At 46.9% G+C, this 16860-nt stretch overlaps 4 protein-coding genes across 4 annotated transcripts; 2 read left to right on the top strand and 2 right to left on the bottom strand.

Annotated features, from left to right (window-relative positions):
* Positions 1 to 4457: 4457 nt before the first annotated feature.
* C8R40DRAFT_1175983 (uncharacterized protein) lies at positions 4458 to 5287 on the bottom strand (the record flags this gene model as incomplete). Its single annotated transcript, XM_046232424.1, has 2 exons — positions 4458 to 5135; positions 5189 to 5287. 2 exons carry the CDS (start codon positions 5285 to 5287, stop codon positions 4458 to 4460), a joined length of 777 nt encoding a protein of 258 aa, XP_046081166.1.
* A 1038-nt stretch (positions 5288 to 6325) lies between these two features.
* C8R40DRAFT_665660 (uncharacterized protein) lies at positions 6326 to 8384 on the top strand. The gene is made up of 12 exons (XM_046235818.1): positions 6326 to 6502; positions 6565 to 6601; positions 6660 to 6708; positions 6771 to 6812; positions 6887 to 6989; positions 7050 to 7064; positions 7127 to 7294; positions 7362 to 7415; positions 7480 to 7554; positions 7619 to 7734; positions 7808 to 7935; positions 8062 to 8384. Exons 1-12 carry the CDS (start codon positions 6407 to 6409, stop codon positions 8334 to 8336), a joined length of 1158 nt encoding a protein of 385 aa, XP_046081165.1. The 5' UTR covers positions 6326 to 6406; the 3' UTR covers positions 8337 to 8384.
* Positions 8385 to 8567: 183 nt separating this feature from the next.
* Positions 8568 to 11733, top strand: C8R40DRAFT_1258461 (uncharacterized protein; the record flags this gene model as incomplete). Its single annotated transcript, XM_046233795.1, has 4 exons — positions 8568 to 8785; positions 8859 to 9022; positions 9075 to 10615; positions 10671 to 11733. The coding sequence occupies 4 exons, from the start codon at positions 8568 to 8570 to the stop codon at positions 11409 to 11411; spliced, it is 2664 nt and encodes an 887-aa protein (XP_046081164.1). The 3' UTR covers positions 11412 to 11733.
* On the bottom strand, positions 11697 to 14177 carry C8R40DRAFT_665687 (ASST-domain-containing protein). The gene is made up of 10 exons (XM_046235819.1): positions 14020 to 14177; positions 13621 to 13946; positions 13349 to 13568; positions 13262 to 13301; positions 13066 to 13198; positions 12904 to 13013; positions 12799 to 12854; positions 12600 to 12743; positions 12360 to 12542; positions 11697 to 12294 (listed from the first exon to the last, which is right to left on the bottom strand). Exons 2-10 carry the CDS (start codon positions 13853 to 13855, stop codon positions 11832 to 11834), a joined length of 1584 nt encoding a protein of 527 aa, XP_046081163.1. The 5' UTR covers positions 13856 to 13946; positions 14020 to 14177; the 3' UTR covers positions 11697 to 11831.
* Between the last annotated feature and the right edge of the window lie 2683 nt (positions 14178 to 16860).

Below are 16860 nucleotides of genomic sequence, written 5' to 3'. Positions count from 1 at the left end.
CCAGCTTCTAGAAAAAAATCTGGAAGCATCAGTTCTGCTGGAGTTATCAGTACTCGATGTGCCGCAGTCCCACTAGAATCCATCATTCCAGCTGTTGCTAAGCCTCCCATGCAGTACCTGTACACCTACGGCATTGAAGAATTTTCAGTTCGACATTGTTACTACAGTGAAGTTCCCTAGTACACCCACCGAGCCTTTGTCTCTGTCTGGTTTGGTATTGTTGGCAGACCGTTATGGGGCTATGCACGCGTAGTATTAGTACGATGCCCTTATCCTAGGGGTGTAAATGTCAGTGTACCGCCTCCACTTAACGGGCGGGAATGAAAATTATGGATAGGGCAGAGGATCATGTGCGACATGACTAGGAGGATGAAGATGAGCATTGAGATAGACCAGCAATCAAGGGGATTCAAAATTCTGCTAAGGCTGATGCTGTAAACGATGGGAAGAGTGCAGAGAGTACTGCCACCATCGCAAAGCGACAGGTGATTGGCACTGAGCGCGTGTAATCAGAGCTCCGCGCTATCAGCGCCTCTATCCATCGCTCCCGCCACTTCTCTTTACCCAGCGCCTTGCCTTGCGCAGTCTCTCAACGTTCTAACGTCCTGCCTCTCTCAAAACTCTCACGTTCCGCCTCTTCTCCAGTCCTCCCGCGCCTATCCCCCCCTCAATTTTACTCCCGCCTCCACAAAACCCTGGTCACTGCTTCCGCTCGCCTATCCGTTCCCTCGCGACTTCGGCAAATGATGACGCCACGATCCGCTGGGCAATTGCGTGCCTTGTACGCTTCTCGAAAAGCGTGCGGCGTATCATCATCCGACGGCCCAGGTTTCTTATACGCGTTCGTTGATCATGGTGATCTTTGGAAAATAGGGATGTCCGCAAACTACGAGCGACGGAGAGCTGAATGGGACCGCCAGTGCCCAAGCATTGGCAGAATTTGGCTGCCTCCGTTGCGCGTTCCGAGAAGAAGGAGAGCCGGTGATGATTTGTCCCTATATATCCAATCTTAATGTACTCACCTGTTCTCAGAAACTCTAGCCCATATTCTACTGGAGCTAAAGTGCCTCAATAGACCTCGCCTCTGGTGCACACGATGGACGTTTTTCTTATCTACTTTCACTCTATCTCAGTATCTACCTCAATCAGGTCGTAGGAATCACATCGAAAAGTTCACTTTCCTTGGAAACTGGAGACGCGTTTGGCGAAGGAAAATTTGGCCAGTGCTTGTGCGCGCTGCATCTTTATAAAGGTGCGTTTCTTTCTTCTACGCTCGTTAATCTACTAACTGACAACTTCGCAGACTTGGATCAACTTCGCAGACTTGGATAGCTATGAATTTCACTATGTATACTTTGATATATACTCTACCTATTTTGATATATAACCCAGTACGCCAAACAGATGTGGCTTCCAAATTCCCTCGAATGCCATTAACTCATGGCCCCCAAGATAAGTCTTTCGTACAATCATTACACATCATCCTGCTAACAATAATATGTGCATAACTTATATCTCCCCTCCCACCCTCCCACCCTACCCTCGCATGACTTGATTATCAAGACATAAAGCTTGACTGTATCCAAGTGTACATACTACCTGTGCAACTAGATTAAATCTTTATCTCTAAGTCACTCCCGAAATTAGTAGACTCTCACGTCATGACATCCAAACGTCCTGATATATCGATATCGGCAACGTCCCGACGTCCCGACATTGGGTCACCATAAGCTGGGCGAGCTTATTTTGAAAAAGCGCATGCTTTGCGCGAGGCTGTTTATATGTGAAAATTCTGAATTATTTCTGGTAGAATATTGGGCCACTATCTATACTAAGCTCTCAATTTTCTTTGTATTTCCTCTAACAGCTTTCAATGGAATAATTTTGGATAAACGGCTCCCGAAAACATTCATAAATCGGCTTGCATTTTGTGAAGATAAGATTGTCAATATTAGAGGTAAGTTTTTGATATAAAGTGTACTATATCGGTACCATAACATGCAAACAGATTGTGAAGAAATATTAAGAATTTTCGGCGCTCGGTAATCTGAACAATTTTGTACCAAAGCTCACTATAAAATCAACCTTTCGGTCGCGAGAAAATCGGCTCATCCCCGCAGTGGGAACGCAAAATGCTACCTACCGGTCACGTGTCATACTAACTCATCGACTCTGATATTGACTGCGACCCCCACTCTGCGACCAATCTTAATCCAGCTAAATCTCGTCCTATTCATGATGTTAGATTTCACACTGAACCTGAGTCTGGCCCAAATTAGCATAAATATTGCTGGAATAAGCTGCTCTGGTTAAGCATGCAATCACAGTAATAGCGAGTCTTCTGGAGGGAGGGACGATGTTCATTTCTACCGAGCTGTTCGTTAAGGTTCGTCGACATTACTCACAGACTGGCTATCATTCATAATACCAGAATTTAACAGCGCACAAACGGCTTTTATCTCGCTCATTGAAACCACACCTGTGATGGTCCTCGAATTTTGGAACAGCTCCGCGGAGTAAAAGAATGTACTACGAGCAAGATCTAGAAAATAAGCTGTGAGCATTTCTCTAGTGCTTCTATTTCTTGCGGCGGTGAGGATTTTACAATACAATCGCATATTCATTTTCTAAGAAATCCATACAGAGGGCAGTAACAGCGGTAGTACAGTACTACAAGATGGGTAGTTGACGATGCTTTCAGCGCGCGTGTTCTCCCGTTTTGCCAGCACAACGATAGCACAGTGTTGAAATACGAGTACACGGCCTAGTTGGCGGGGCTCTCAACACTTGCATCCGCCTGGCTGGCATCCGCAACTATTGGGAAATACGGTGAGTGCTAACCTATGTATTGTATCACGACGAATGGGACTCACGAAGCGGTGCAGCCACAGCCGTTACTGCCACAGTTGGCCTGAGAGATGGGAGTCTGAGTGTTCTTCATACGACAGGATGGCTCGTTAGAGCAGGGTCGCACTAGTAGGAAGAGGGCAACGTACGGTGAACATTGTGGGTAATGGGGAAAAATCAAGTTGGTAGGTTTGTGAAAGTTGGTTGAACTCGGTGGGCTTGGTGAAAATTTGGTTATTCTGGGTGCCCTTTTATACCTGGCTGAAGTCTTTATCTCAGCCTTATTCCTGTAGATTCGTGATTATCGATGGCGCGCCATCCACAATGCAGCATGTCATCCTGTGCACCTGAGGAACCCAGCGAAAATGCCTTCAATGATCCGGATCCTTTCATCCCTGTCATACTACGTACGCAGACGTGTGTGCGCAAATTCTTGAGTTCTTTTTGACTCGCTACTGCAATCGGGTTTTTTGGCACGGTTTGAAGCCCCCCTTCCTCCGATTCAGTGGTGTGTCTATGACCCTCAGCTTATTCGACATTGAAGATTTTACGTTCTCTTAATTTAGGTCGTCGACAAAAAGGAAATGTCAAACTCCACTCGTTCGGAGCTACACCTTATCATCAAGTCAGCTTTTGTCGCCTAAGATTTTGGGGTCGCCGCATGGTGACTGTTCCAGTGTGCAAATCGAGGGATAACAAGGATAGTAGACACATGTAATACAAGGTAGTGCTATCGTTGGTTCATGAATTTGAAGGGCAAGCGGTTATCATCTCGCAGTCACGCTTCCTTCATCTCCCGTAAGCAGCTTCTACAGCCTTCATTTAGTGGGTGCGTTGTGTAGGTGGGCAAATAATTCTCTTAGCGGGGCTTTCGTTCTGACCAGCGGACTCAGAAAGCTGCAGGCTCTTGTGGGGCTCGCGTGAAGTGAGATTTCGCTCTCCACCTCCAGGATAGGATAGGATAGGATATGAATTATAACGTCTTTACGACAATTGAGCATTTTCCACATAGTGGCTGTTCCGTATGAAAGTCGCGAAGCTACACAATATCCGGAAGGGAAGCATGTTTGAGCTGGCGCCCGCACTGACTGTGGTCAGAAAAATTGGGAAAGACCATCCGTTCAAGATGGACGTACGAACTTCTCGAGCGGCGGGTATCTGAGTGCCCCCTGTAAGAAACGAAGTTTAAACAACAAAGGAGTGTTACTCGACGCATGTACTTACAACGACTTGTAGTTCCAGCTGGTTCCTTTGAGAGAATTCCAGCAAAAACTTCACGGTCTAATTATGCGCTACATAGGACTTCTTCATTGCGTGCATCAAATATCTCGAAATTGTCCTAAAACCAGCTTCTGGTCGATCAGTAAGTGGTATAGCATTTCTGCCACCGGCATTATTCGCGGGCGGGGGAGCGGCAATTAGACGCCCTTTCCTCGTTCTCTCGTACTACATCGATTCTGAATCGAATTGTATATTCTGCTCATGAAGTGCTTATATGTCTGACCTTCTGTTTTCTTCCACTCCACGGAATAACAGACAGATTACATTTATTTGAAAAATTAAAGTATCTGGCGGACCCCTCCCTCGTCTTCTCCAACCTCTCAGCAATCTCAGAAACAGCTGCCATATTTGAATGCTCTCAATGATTCTGCTTCTTCTCTCTTGTGACTATACCTAGTATACACCAGCTGCTTCAGTTTTTCCAAAGACGACCGTTTAGGATCCTGCTCCCAGCTCCACGTTGGAGTCGCTGTCCGACTAAGGAACCTGTCCACGTCGTTGATAGCGACAACGTCTATAAGTCTGTCGTCGTCGTCCTTCAAGTCTATCTGGTTCAATGCCTTCGGTGCCAAGGCTTTCAAACGGACGCTTGCCTCACGAACGCCACTCAGCTTCCCATCTTCGCCAATATCGAACGTCGATCTCATCTCCGTAATCTCCATCTCGACACGTGGGGAACACTTGGACTGATATGGGGACGTACTTTTGAGATATGAGCTTCGAGGCACGACTATGGTTGCAGCGGGTGTAGACGGCGCGTTGCTGAATGAATCGGTTTCATTGTCAGAATCATTGTCTTGCAGAGGACCAAGAAGCTCTTCATCATCGGCGAATGGGTTAAAAGAGGATGAAGGGAAAGAGGATGCATAGCCGAGAGCTGGCCACCCCTTCATTGGCGGCCAGACAGCTGGGACTACTCGAGAGAACTGGATGTCGTTTTCCGCCCGGGTATCGACATAGACATGGTCCAGCCATTCGTCCCCGAGCTCGCTAGGTGACCATATTCGCTAAAGACGTTCTCAATGTTGACTGAACGTACTCTTCACTTTCCAGGACCTACATGATTCCCTTTGTCGTATCCTTGAATACTACCACTTTGAAATCCAAATCTCGACGCTTCCATTAATTCGTCGAAATTCGTCGTTTCGTATCTCATCATTGCCGTCGGTAACGATGTCAAGGCACGGGTTGTGCAAGGAAACCTGTCCTGGTGTAAAATAAATGGGAATGACCTTGACAGAAACAAAGATAGAAGAGTGAGGAAGAACAAGAACGGGGTTCAACAAGCGCTTCAACCAGCCTTTTATCATTCGTCTTGCTTTATCTCTCTTGTTTCGTGCAATGTCTCATTCCCGAATCATCGAGGTCACTTCCCTTTGATCTCTTTCTTCGTGCCGTGCCGGAGACATTCTTTGTCGTTTCTGTCCTTTGTTTTGCAAGCCACGACGTAGAGGGAAAGCCGGACCGAAACCACTTTGGGCCCAATAATCCTGCTATCGAGTTGGATATTATCCCTGTCGTACACTCAGACCTAATATTCGACAGCCGCCACCTAGTCCACGACGTGCGTGCATGTTTATCATACCAGTATGGGATAGAAAGAACTCTCTCCTATCCTATCCTAGGCCTATCAATCCGGATTCTGCGGCTTGAACTGCCTTGCATCACGCGTTCTATTATGATGATCATGATCTAACCGGATTCAAAGATAGATAGATTCTCGATATTGTCTCAGTGGGGTTCATGGATACCTTCGATGTCTTCAGCTCTACAGACCGACGTTCCAACAGTTGGGTGTGAAGGAATATGTTGCGCTAGGAAAATGCAAAGAGCAAGGAAAGGCAAAGAAGCGTTCAAACATTGTGCGATGTTCAGTGTTATGTGAGTTCCTGGTCAAATGTCAATACTGCCGTTGGATTTCTGACATTCGGGTATCAGTAACAAGATGGTTACCGCACAATGTATGTAAAATGGCCAGAGAAGAACACAAAATGGTCAACTGTTGAGCGGATTCTTGATTTCTCTTTCAATTATCCCCTGTGCTATTTTCTGTGCCTAAACGTGTGGTTTATTCCGGGTCAAGTACTCCTTACAATCTTGAGACTTATACATTAACATACATCAAAGAAATAGATATAAAGAGAGTCATTGAGTCAATAACGAACATCTTCTAGTACCCCTTTCTTTCAATTTTACGAAGCCAGTCTTCTGCTTTTCCTTTATCTCTTCTTCTTTTCTTTCCTATTCTTGCCGTTTTTCTCATAGACCGAACGCCTAGATGGTGCAATTCCGTCTAAATTTATTTCTCTTCGTGGCTTGGAAGGTTTTGGTCTGGAACCTGGTCGTAGGGGAGGTGGTCCCATTCATCGAACCGGTGCGTCACAAACTAAACTATTCGTCAAAATTCAGTGCTGATCATGTGTTTGTTACTTGCAGGGCTTTTTCTTCAGCTATGGGAGTATTCCTGTTACAGGTGAGAATTCCAGATATCGAGTTGTGAGAGGATTTGATTTCGGATTCAAAATGAACAGAACAATGCGAGACGGTTCGTCTGATATGGGGACGTCAGAGCGCTATCGGGTGAGTGCCAGCTCTAGTGTGTTTGATCTCTCGCCGCTCATTTCTAGTGACAATGATCTCAGGCAGAATCCAGTCGCTCCCTACTTCTTTCAAGTCTTCACATCGTATGTGTCCACGTATTCTCTCTCTGTCTAACAGGCTTGTTGATAATTCTATTCTTTCCTGAACTGATTCTCAGGTCTTTCGTCTTTCCGTTCGTCGTCGATGCAGGACAAGGGGGAGACGCAGGTGATGGGAATTTGTTTTTCGACTTCACTGTTCCGTTTGCTCCTGGAACGCAAGTGAGGCCAATTTTTCCTATAACCGCACTTACGTTCATATATTGATACCCTTCATTGCAGTATCAAATTTGTATGGTGTGTGATCCTTTTTTCCATTGCCTCCAATTTCGAGATCACTCACCACTTTTGAGTGACAGTACGATTCAAATGGTCTTCCAGGAGGATGCCAAGTATTGTTCACTATGATCCAAAACTCCACCGATACGAATCCAACTTGCAAAAACATGACAATGCCAAATCAAGTGCTTGATGTCAATAGCGTAGTGGATGGCGGTCCGATGTCGCAGAATGGGTTCATCAATCAGGTATGGTTGCATCATTTTCGTCCCATCGTGGTACGGCTTAAGAGAGGAATCTGGTATTAATTCGCAGTGTGACAACGTATCTATTCAGCCTCTAAATGGGACCCCTCCATTCACACTGACTGTAGACTACTTTTTTTTTTACCGGGATATCATCCAGTACTGATAATTGTTCAAAACATCCGTAGGTCTCACCGCCCAATCACCCACCCTACAACATAACGTCTCTTACTATGGACCCTATCGTTTGGACCGTATCGTTGGTGCGTACTCTTCCAATATATCGATAGCCGACAATGCATGATTTTTGACCTTCGTGCTGTTCAGTCACGGGCTATGCCCTTCTTCCTCTCACTCGTCAGCTCTGAAGGGTTAGTATGGGCTAATGGGCCTATGGGTGTTGGACGATCTGATGACGATACTTGCCTGGCTCCGGATACGATGTATGTGAACTTCCTCTATTCCTAGGACGGAAGTTTATGAATGCTGCGTAACCTTCTGTTCTCGCATTCTCAGATTAAAGGCCAAAGCTCACTCAATAGCAACTGGAGCTGGTGTGGGAGGCTTATTTGGTGGGTTGTTCCTCGCAGGAGTAGCATGGATTGTGCAACGATGTTGGTCTCGTCGCCGGAACACGGTGGATGGTAAATCTTCCATTATGCCATGGTATGACGGTAATCCTTCAGGGTGTGTTTCTTAAGTGATCGCACTTTTGGTGATTTTCCTCAATACTCAGTATAACAGACACTCATCGACGAACGTAAGTATAGCCGAAAACAGCGGACAACTAGGTGTGAATCAAAATCACCCTCAACCAGCGGATATAAGTCCCATGTCCTCTTTAACTTCGACAAGCAACATGTCCCAGCTCTACATCAGACATCAAGATGGCGGCAGAGGAACGAGTCCCAGGGCTTTGCCCGAAGAGACAACTCCGGCAGAGGTAGTGGAGCTTCCGCCTAAATATGTCGTGAGGGAGGATGCGCTGATACCTCATATGCTTACGGAGAAACCGTTGCACAGGCTTCTAGTGGCAAGCGAGTGAGATACGAGTGTCCGGTATTTTGATTCATTATTCACACCTATTCACACCTTGTTCTGGGGTGAAATCCAAGCTTTCTAGGACATACAGTATTATATTCATATGTATATCTCTCTCCATGTTGATACATACATACCGCCAAATCTTAGGCCAGCTGTACAAATTCTGAATCGGTAAACCGATGCGAGGTTCAGCGACACCGCGAAAACTTGAGATTGATCAGACTGATCTTGAATGTGGCGTGGAAACCCGGCACTGCATGACCGTGCGACCCTTGACGTTGATTGTAATATTGTAAGCAAGAGCTTGTCCTGCGCATTGACCAGTTTGGCGTCATCGACGAGGCCAACGACATTAACCGCCACAATGTCTTCAACCCCTGTAGAAGCTTCGGCATACAAAGGGAAGTTAACCAATAGGTCTTGGGCTTTACTACCCGAGGAATTAGTCCGGTAAGTCTTCACCATTGTTCCCTTAAATACGCGTATAGCGCAGCGCACTGATATCTACTCTGATTGTGTACAGGACTATCGCTACCTATTTTATCTGGGATATATCAGTAACGAACTACTGCCCTGATCAATGGCAAGCACGACATTTTTGGCAAAATCAAATGGTTTATACAGCTTTGCGAGATGCCCAAGAAGTAGAGAGGTTCATGCGCATATGCCCTCAATGGGGTGCGGCCAGTACGTGATCTCTACCTCACTTTTTCTCTTTATCGCTGACCACTTATTCCAGTGGAAACTCACCTTTTCTGGATGCATGTCATTACCTTGATCGACCCCCATGATACACTGGGCGCCCATGTCTGGGTCCGTAATAACAATTCCTCCGCACCACCTGTTAAACCTACACCGTATCAACATTACCGGAATATAACTCGATTTTCCTGTTTCGTATGTCGAATCAACACTCCGAATACCATACATGGTCTTGGAACCGGAAAACGCATGATCGCAACTCCCTGGCTCAGCTACTGTACCGTCTGCCGTGATCATGACAAGCCACGGGCTGCATTTTGTGGTCTATGCCTCCGGGAAAGCCAGTCATACGAAGCAGAACTACAGATAAATCCCACCTTCCACGTTGGCTGTATCGAAAATGAAGACCATGAGCTTTGGCCGAATGTTCAGGCAACATGCAGGAGCTGTCGTGCTGAATGGCTTTGGCGGAAAGCCTGCTCTGCCAACGTCCGTGAAGCAGTTGGAGGCCGGAGGTTCCGTATAGATGATTGGGAGGCTAAATCCACTCTTGACGGGTTTATCGACCTATCCGAGGGTAGAGTTTCAGATGTCATCCTGGTAGCTAGGGAGAGGTACTGGATACGCACTTACACAAAACTTGCGGACATGCTGTCTCAAGCATTGGCCGCTTCTCGTTACGAAGGACGCGAAGAGCGATTGACCGCGGCTGCCGCAGGTGAAGACACTGAAATGGATCTCAGTGACGAGGATGACGATGAAGATGATCTCGAACTTGCTCAACTAACGGAGGATGGCGGCATCCGGGAACTCGCTCTAGGCGACTGGGCTCGGAACAGAATACTGGATGGGTTTTGGATCAGTCCTGCCGATCAGTGGTACAATCATATACAACCAGACCTACCTTGGGACGTACGCGCGGTCCATCCCTGCCCTTGGACGGTTGAAAGTGATGATTCGGCGCCGCAAGGAGATTCCGAACAAGCAGCGGAGGAGGAACATCCCAGGGATTCGACTGTACACGCGCCTATTCCCCCGTCACATCCTCTATGTGAACAGACCTTCAACGCCCATCAAAAGCAGATGCGGATCCTGCTTCTCCCAGCGATGAAGAATATTGTCAGGAGGATCGTGATCGAAAGTAGTGCCGATGCTGCAGACCCTGCGATCCGCGCAGCGCGAATGACTCTTGAGGATGTCATGAAAGAGCTTCGGGATGAAGCTACTTGGTTCGATGGTGTGGATTGGCTGGAGAGACGAAGGAATGCACGCCACGATGCTGCTGCGCGGGAAGAGGCTACTAGCGATGACCATTCGACTTCCTCTGGATCCAGTAAATCTTCAGACGAGTCTTTTACTATCACGAGTCCGGTCCTTTCAACGACTACACTTCAAACTACTCCCTCACCGCCGCCATTAGAAGACAAAAGCGCGGGTGCTGATTCGAAAAATGTATATCGAGCAGTCACCATTGCAGTTTCGCCGGTCCTTGATCCGCCTCGCCTGATCCATCCTATACCCCACGTTCCTGTCATGGCTGCCCATCTGCCTCATTTCAGTCTCGAGGCGTTCAGAATGGTGTGTTCTTTATTTGTGCTCGTTCCTCCAGCGATTGACATTCTTCTCATTGTAGGTGTGGCGCGAGGCTTGTGCTCCCTTGTATCACTGTCGATGTAAAATTTGTGAACGAGCTCAAGCTGCTGCAAGCGAAGCCGCCGCCGTCGCCGCTGGTGTTGCAAACAGAAATCAACCTCCAGCCGATGTCCAAGAACATCCCGCTCAGGAAATCAAGGACGATGTTGTCGAGATTAAGCTAGGTGAAGCTGATGGTGAGGGCGAGGAGGAGATCGATTATTTGGAATATGAAGATGATGTCTTCGACTCGGACGAAGTAGAATCAAGATATGAAAGCCGAAGCCGATCTCGCTCCCCACCAAGACTGAACCGCCCATCGTACACTCCTTCCACTCCTGTGAGTCCACGGAAACGATCCTGCGACGAGATTGACGATGAGAGGATATACGAACGCGGTAACGAAGACGGAAATCATTCCGATATAAACGATACCACCCCGATACGTCATCGACAACCTAGGACGCCCCCGAAACGGCTCCGACGTGAGGGGCCGCCGATTCTCAAAGGATTATCAGTGGACGATCCTGTTAAACGAATGCTGCATAAACGAAGCTCGGAGGGGGTGGATGCACGAGAGGATCAAATACAGAGTAAACGTGCAAAAATGTCCGAGGAGGCGGAGTCCCCGCCTACTTCGCTTACAGCGGAAGATAGCGAGAACTCTTCAGCGGATGCCGATTTGGATGAAGGGGAAGATCGTGCGAGCGGGAGAAAACAGGCAACGGTTGTGGAGCGTTGAATCTGCGCCAAGAGTGGGTTTGAAACCATTGTACTCTCAGATGGCATAAGTACTCGAATCGAATCGACTATACGATTAGAGAAAAAGCAGGACAATCTTCACTGGATCAAAAAGTATTCTTGTATTCCCCTTCTCACATTCCGTTTCTTGTTTCCTTATATAGCCCAGCTCTACCTGTACTATAACAGCTACTCTTCCTTTTCATTTGATTGCTGTCTTCTGTCTTTGCTTTCTATGTAGTATTTTCTCCTCACTTATGACTTCTATAAGTATACAGCACTGTATAACCTTAGAGAATGTGTATCGATAGAAAAAAATACACATTGCGTCGCCACTGGACAACTATGCATACGTGGATGTTAATTAGATATGTATCGGTGTATTAATGCGAAGAATCTATAACTCGCTGTCATGATCTACCTAGTTTAGAGGCGAAGCAGTAGCCGTTTGATTATCCGCCTTTGCGAAAGAAGTCCCATTCAACGCAGTGAAGCCCGAATACTCCAGAATTTCCCCTCTCGCATTCAAAGCAGCTACCTGGAAGAACGTGTAATGGCGTATACCAGTGTATGTCAGTGTGGTCTCGAAATCGACCTTATCAACAACGTTCAAAGCCTCCGCCGCCAAAGGCATCGAATCCGTTGAACCCATAAGTTTCCAGGCCGTTACTTCCGTTGCGCCGTTCCACCAAGCATAGACGACCACATTGGTTGAGTTGGAGGAACTGGCGATAGACATGGAGGGTGGGGTAATCGGTCGGGCGACCCAGTCGTGCAAGAATATGCGGTAAGCTGAGACCTCGTTCTCGCTGGGGGCAAATTGAGCAGACCACATAATGTTCCCAGATGCATCGTGTTGGGAAAAGTATGGCATCGCGCCCCAGCTGACGGTTCGAGAAGTGGTACGTTAAATCGCGATATTATGGCGAAGGGGGACGGAAAAACTTACCCAACGAACGAAACCCCATTTTCAAGGAGTTGCACAGAACCTTGTGCAGTCGTCACCGTGCGATTAAATGGACTTCTTGCATTGTTCAAAGTGACCGTCCTGGAAGCCTCGTCGAAGTTAATCAGCAAGCCTTGTGAGTATGGGAAGTCCTGATCATATTCAGAAGCACCATTATTGAACAACCTATACATTGATGAGTGTCGCAAGCAATTCCTGCCTAGAGACATGCCAGTGACTTACGAGATAGTGGTAGAGTCGTCGTGCATTCTTGCGTGATGCTGCCAACTGAAATTTGCGCCTTGTCCAAAGGAGAAATCTGATTTCATTCCTCCCATTCTCCAAAGGATATCTCCAGCAGGGTTCACTAGGTACAGCGTGTGACAGCTAGACCAAAAGCGAAATCAGTGCAAAAACCGTGATATTCCGAAACAGTACTCGCTGTCTAGATGAGATGAAATAATTGCCATCGTCAATCTTTTGAATAGAGTTGATATGCTACGGAGGCTTTAATTAGATGGCTTGCCAACAGATCGAAGAGGCTTACGAAGTAGTCCCATGGATCGTCAGCCGTGCCAGACCCAGCTTCTCCTATTGCCGCATAGCACTCACTAGGATCGACATGGTTCAATGGCTGCCAGGTAAATAGAGCTTTTCCTATGAGATACTTAAATCACGAAGAGTTCCGAGAAACGCAAAGGAATTGTACCAGTCGAGATGTCCACTTCCTGTGCAGCGCAGTTCAGGACATAGCCATCGGAGGGACCATTGTATGCGGACAAATTTGCGGCTTGAGTGGGGTAAGCTGTCATGACTGCAGTATTGTTGGATGTAATTTGTAGCTTTAGAAATAGGTTCGACAATTAAGAATTCATACCTGGGGATGCTATGAGAAGATGACCGACCTCATGTATATCTGCGCCGACGCCCAAGTTAACCACAGTGCTGCAAAATTGTCAGTTCAGCGTGTGGGGTGAAGCAAGAACACATACAAGTTTGCCACAACCGCATAAGTATTGTCGAGGAGAATGTTATAACCACTCCCATGTCCTCCCGTAACAGGAGATCCGTCACCTATCCAAAGTGTGATGTGGTCCGAACCATTGTATGACTGAATCCCACGGAGGAAGGATGGTTCAAAAGCTGAGGCACTATAGACCATAGTGCCGTTGGGGTTCATGATTAGCCCTCCTCCAGGCATAGCAATAGGTCCTACAATACACGAAGTCAGTACTAAGCCAGGGCATCCAAGTATGATACGTACCTTCTGGAGCGAAGAAGAAGTAGCCCTCTACCTGACTGTTAGCGGGACAGTCGTCTGACGGAAGGGCATAATTTAGCTGCACGGGCAAATACGGGGCAGCATGATAGGTCTGGTATGGTGACTCTCCTAACGCTCCTGATTCGAAGTCATGATTGCTGCAATATGCCACGGAGGCGACCGCTTCTTGGACTAATGTAAAAAAAAGAAAGACTAAGGTGATCGATAAGGAGTGCATCGTGGTCCGGGGACCGTTTCTTCAAGACGAGAGATGTTGGAGAACTCGGAGAGAATATCTTTGGCTTTATACGCCAGACATAACAGTATCCCTGGCAGTATTTTGAGTATAACCGGTCAAATTATTTGGAAGATTCCATGTAAATGGAGAAAACTTATACTTACTACTTAAAACGTCTATTGCCTTCGATACAAAAGGCTACAACTTTGTACTCGGCGTGGATGGATCCAGGGTCACTGTCCACACCGAATGTGAAAGTGAGAATTTGTGAAGCACCCATTGCCTTGATTATCCTTTTTGATTATCCTTTCTGCCAGTTGCCGTTTATGTAGCCATCCGAATGGCCATCGGAATCATCTATTATATCCTATGGTGAGAGACCTTGAGATTTTAGCCAAATTTAAATCTAGAAGGAATACCTCAGATCATGACTGCATGACTGTACCATCGTGAATCCCTTGTTGTATGTAGTCTCCGGGCAGCCTAGAATTTGCGCATTGTCGAATCAAGGAATTCGAAAACCTAATAATAGCATCAGTAGTAATGAGTGCCTTCATGCGCGCGATTTTGATACATTATTTTATGCGCTTCAATGAAACGTACTCGTCACGAACGAGTACTTTTCATAACAGCGAGGATATCTACGAGATCAAGCTTATAAAAACAAAAGGCGCTGACTTTCGTATCACATGCACATTAAGTATGCCTCCACTTTACTGTTGAGTGATAACCTCAGTTGATAAGAGAAACAACTGCAATATTATATCTATATACCTGTTGAGTGATAACCTATAGTACTTGAGTAAGACTAAGGACTAAGAAAAGAAATAAGTAATCTCACCTCAGTTGATAAGAGAAACAACTGAGGGAGTATAAAATCATGTATCGAATATTATATGGTAATCGAGAAATATAGGGGTAAGTTAGAATCGGTGGCCGGAAGGGTCGCACAGGACAAAGCTGAGCATACGGAGTACCAGTCCAACACCCCCCCCTACTGCGTATGATCCAGATTAAGCATTTGAATGATTCGAGCATGCGTAGTCCCCGAAAGAGCCTTCGTCGTGATGTCTGCAACATTTTCTCCACTCCGAACACGGATTACCTTCACACTTCCATCCTTCACTCTTTCCCTGATGTAATGTTCACGCATGTCAATGTGTTTGATAAGTGAATGATTCCTCGGTTCCTCTGACAGTGACACAGAACCAAAGTTGTCGCCATGGAGGAGAGTCGGACCACTAAGCGGAAGGTCAATCTCTTGAATAAATGATCGAAGCCAGCAGGCTTGCTGACAAGCTTTCGAGAGCCCAATATACTCAGCCTCCACTGTAGACAATGCAACCGAGCCCTGTCTCTTCGATGCCCAGGACACTGGAGCACCACCCATGAAAAAAACGTAGCCAGCAGTAGATCGACGAGTCACTAGACAGGAAGCCCAATCGCTATCTGAGTAACCCAAAGGTGCAAGGCCGAAACCGAGGCGGTCATCCCCAGGTTTAGGAGCTCGATAGGTAATAGAATAATGAATAGTCCCGCGAATGTAACCAGCTAGCCACTCGCAAGCTTCCCAATGGATAATACCAGGATTAAGTTGGAAACGAGCGAGGAAATTTGAGGCGAACGCGATGTCGGGCCTTGTCGAGCAAGCCCCCCAGAGTAAGGATCCAACGAAAGAACGATAGGGTTTATCCGACATGAATTTTCGGTCAAGTTCAGGTAGTGGATTAGTTGATTCAACGATTTTCGCCTTGGGATCTAAAGGAGTGTGACGAATACGGACATTTTCCATCCCAAAATGTTCCAGCATCCGTTCGAAGTACGACTTTTGAGAAATAGTGATGGATTTGGAGATTGGGTCTTGGGAGATGGTCATTCCTAGAAGAACGCCCGAGTTGACTTCGCTTGATTCCCATCTCTTTCCCAAGTCTGCAATGGCTTTCTTTCTACCATCTTCAGTTGAGGAAGCGCCATTGACGTCGTCGCCGTACGTGGTGGACAGTGTGTACTCGTCGTCGATTCGACGATAACGTACACAGGGATCAGCCTTCGAAGCGATATAACCATCCTCCTCATATCCTTTCCCCAACGTGTCTTGCCAATCGTGGCTACCCTGCATAGTCCCATAAATAGACTTGTTGAGTTTACAGACCTTGTGTTCTTCACCTTCCTTGATGAATCCTTCAGGCTGCTTAATATATACATCGTGTTGGATAGGAGAGTTTAGGAATGCAGCTTTGAAGTCAACCTGGAACATGAAAAGTCCGAGGACTGCAATGACCGCGAGGACGATGCAAACGGATTCCATACGTGCAACAGCACCGTAGGTCTTGTCGTAATCGACCCCCTCTATCTGTGTGAATCCCTGAGCTACATATCGAGCTTTTCGCTTGGCTACCTCACCATCCTTCGACCATTTTATTGCATAAACCCACCTCCCTCCTGTAAGATTTGCGTTCGGGGAAGATCCACCAGCGTCCAGCAGTTTTTATCCATGAGCGTGTCGTATTCAGCTTGCATTGGCGCCTTCCAAAGTTCGGGACGACGTATAGCCTGTTTGTATGTGTTCGGGACCCACTTGTCACTAGATTCAGCACCAAAAGCGAACGGACTGTTCGCCACCATCGCGAGGGGGTTTGAGTTTTCGTCAAGTTCGTCTATACCTCCAGAGTCATGAGCCCAAGCGAGATTTCGCTCAAAAGCGCTACGTTCTCTTTGTGTTGATTCCTCAGATTGTAGTTGTCGTGCTGATGGCTCACGTATGCGAGTACCACGCCTCGGGCCAGCTTCTGGTTCCTGGATAGGTAATGCCAAGGGTTGAAATGAAGGTTGAGCCGCAAATAATTCCGGAATGCCGTCGTAGCTAGGAGTGGAAGGTGTAGTAGGCGTCGAAGGGATGGATGCGTTTGGAATATCAATTTGATTTTCGTTAGCCGGGGAATCAGGCACGGCATTTGGAGCCGGACCGACGTCGACATCAACAAACACCTCTCCATCAACTTCAT

Source organism: Lentinula edodes (assembly GCF_021015755.1).
Source record: "Lentinula edodes strain Le(Bin) 0899 ss11 chromosome Unknown C8R40scaffold_48, whole genome shotgun sequence".
Taxonomy (NCBI): Eukaryota; Fungi; Basidiomycota; class Agaricomycetes; order Agaricales; family Omphalotaceae; genus Lentinula; species Lentinula edodes.
The sequence above is the reverse complement of the archived record's forward strand: the minus strand, read 5'-3'. Positions and strand labels throughout refer to the sequence as shown.

What these genes read in the sequence shown, in the direction of transcription:
- C8R40DRAFT_665687 (XM_046235819.1), bottom strand. Translation starts at nt 13,855, where the DNA reads ATGCACTCCTTATCGATCACCTTAGTCTTTCTTTTTTTTACATTAGTC. An exon ending in TCGGCGCAGATATACATGAG is followed by an intron (nt 13,199 to 13,261) that starts GTCGGTCATCTT and finishes CTATTTCTAAAG; the next exon opens with CTACAAATTACATCCAACAA. An exon ending in GGAAGTGGACATCTCGACTG is followed by an intron (nt 13,014 to 13,065) that starts GTACAATTCCTT and finishes AGTATCTCATAG; the next exon opens with GAAAAGCTCTATTTACCTGG.
- C8R40DRAFT_665660 (XM_046235818.1), top strand. Translation starts at nt 6,407, where the DNA reads ATGGTGCAATTCCGTCTAAATTTATTTCTCTTCGTGGCTTGGAAGGTT. An exon ending in TCGTTTGGACCGTATCGTTG is followed by an intron (nt 7,555 to 7,618) that starts GTGCGTACTCTT and finishes CGTGCTGTTCAG; the next exon opens with TCACGGGCTATGCCCTTCTT. An exon ending in TCGCCGGAACACGGTGGATG is followed by an intron (nt 7,936 to 8,061) that starts GTAAATCTTCCA and finishes ACGTAAGTATAG; the next exon opens with CCGAAAACAGCGGACAACTA.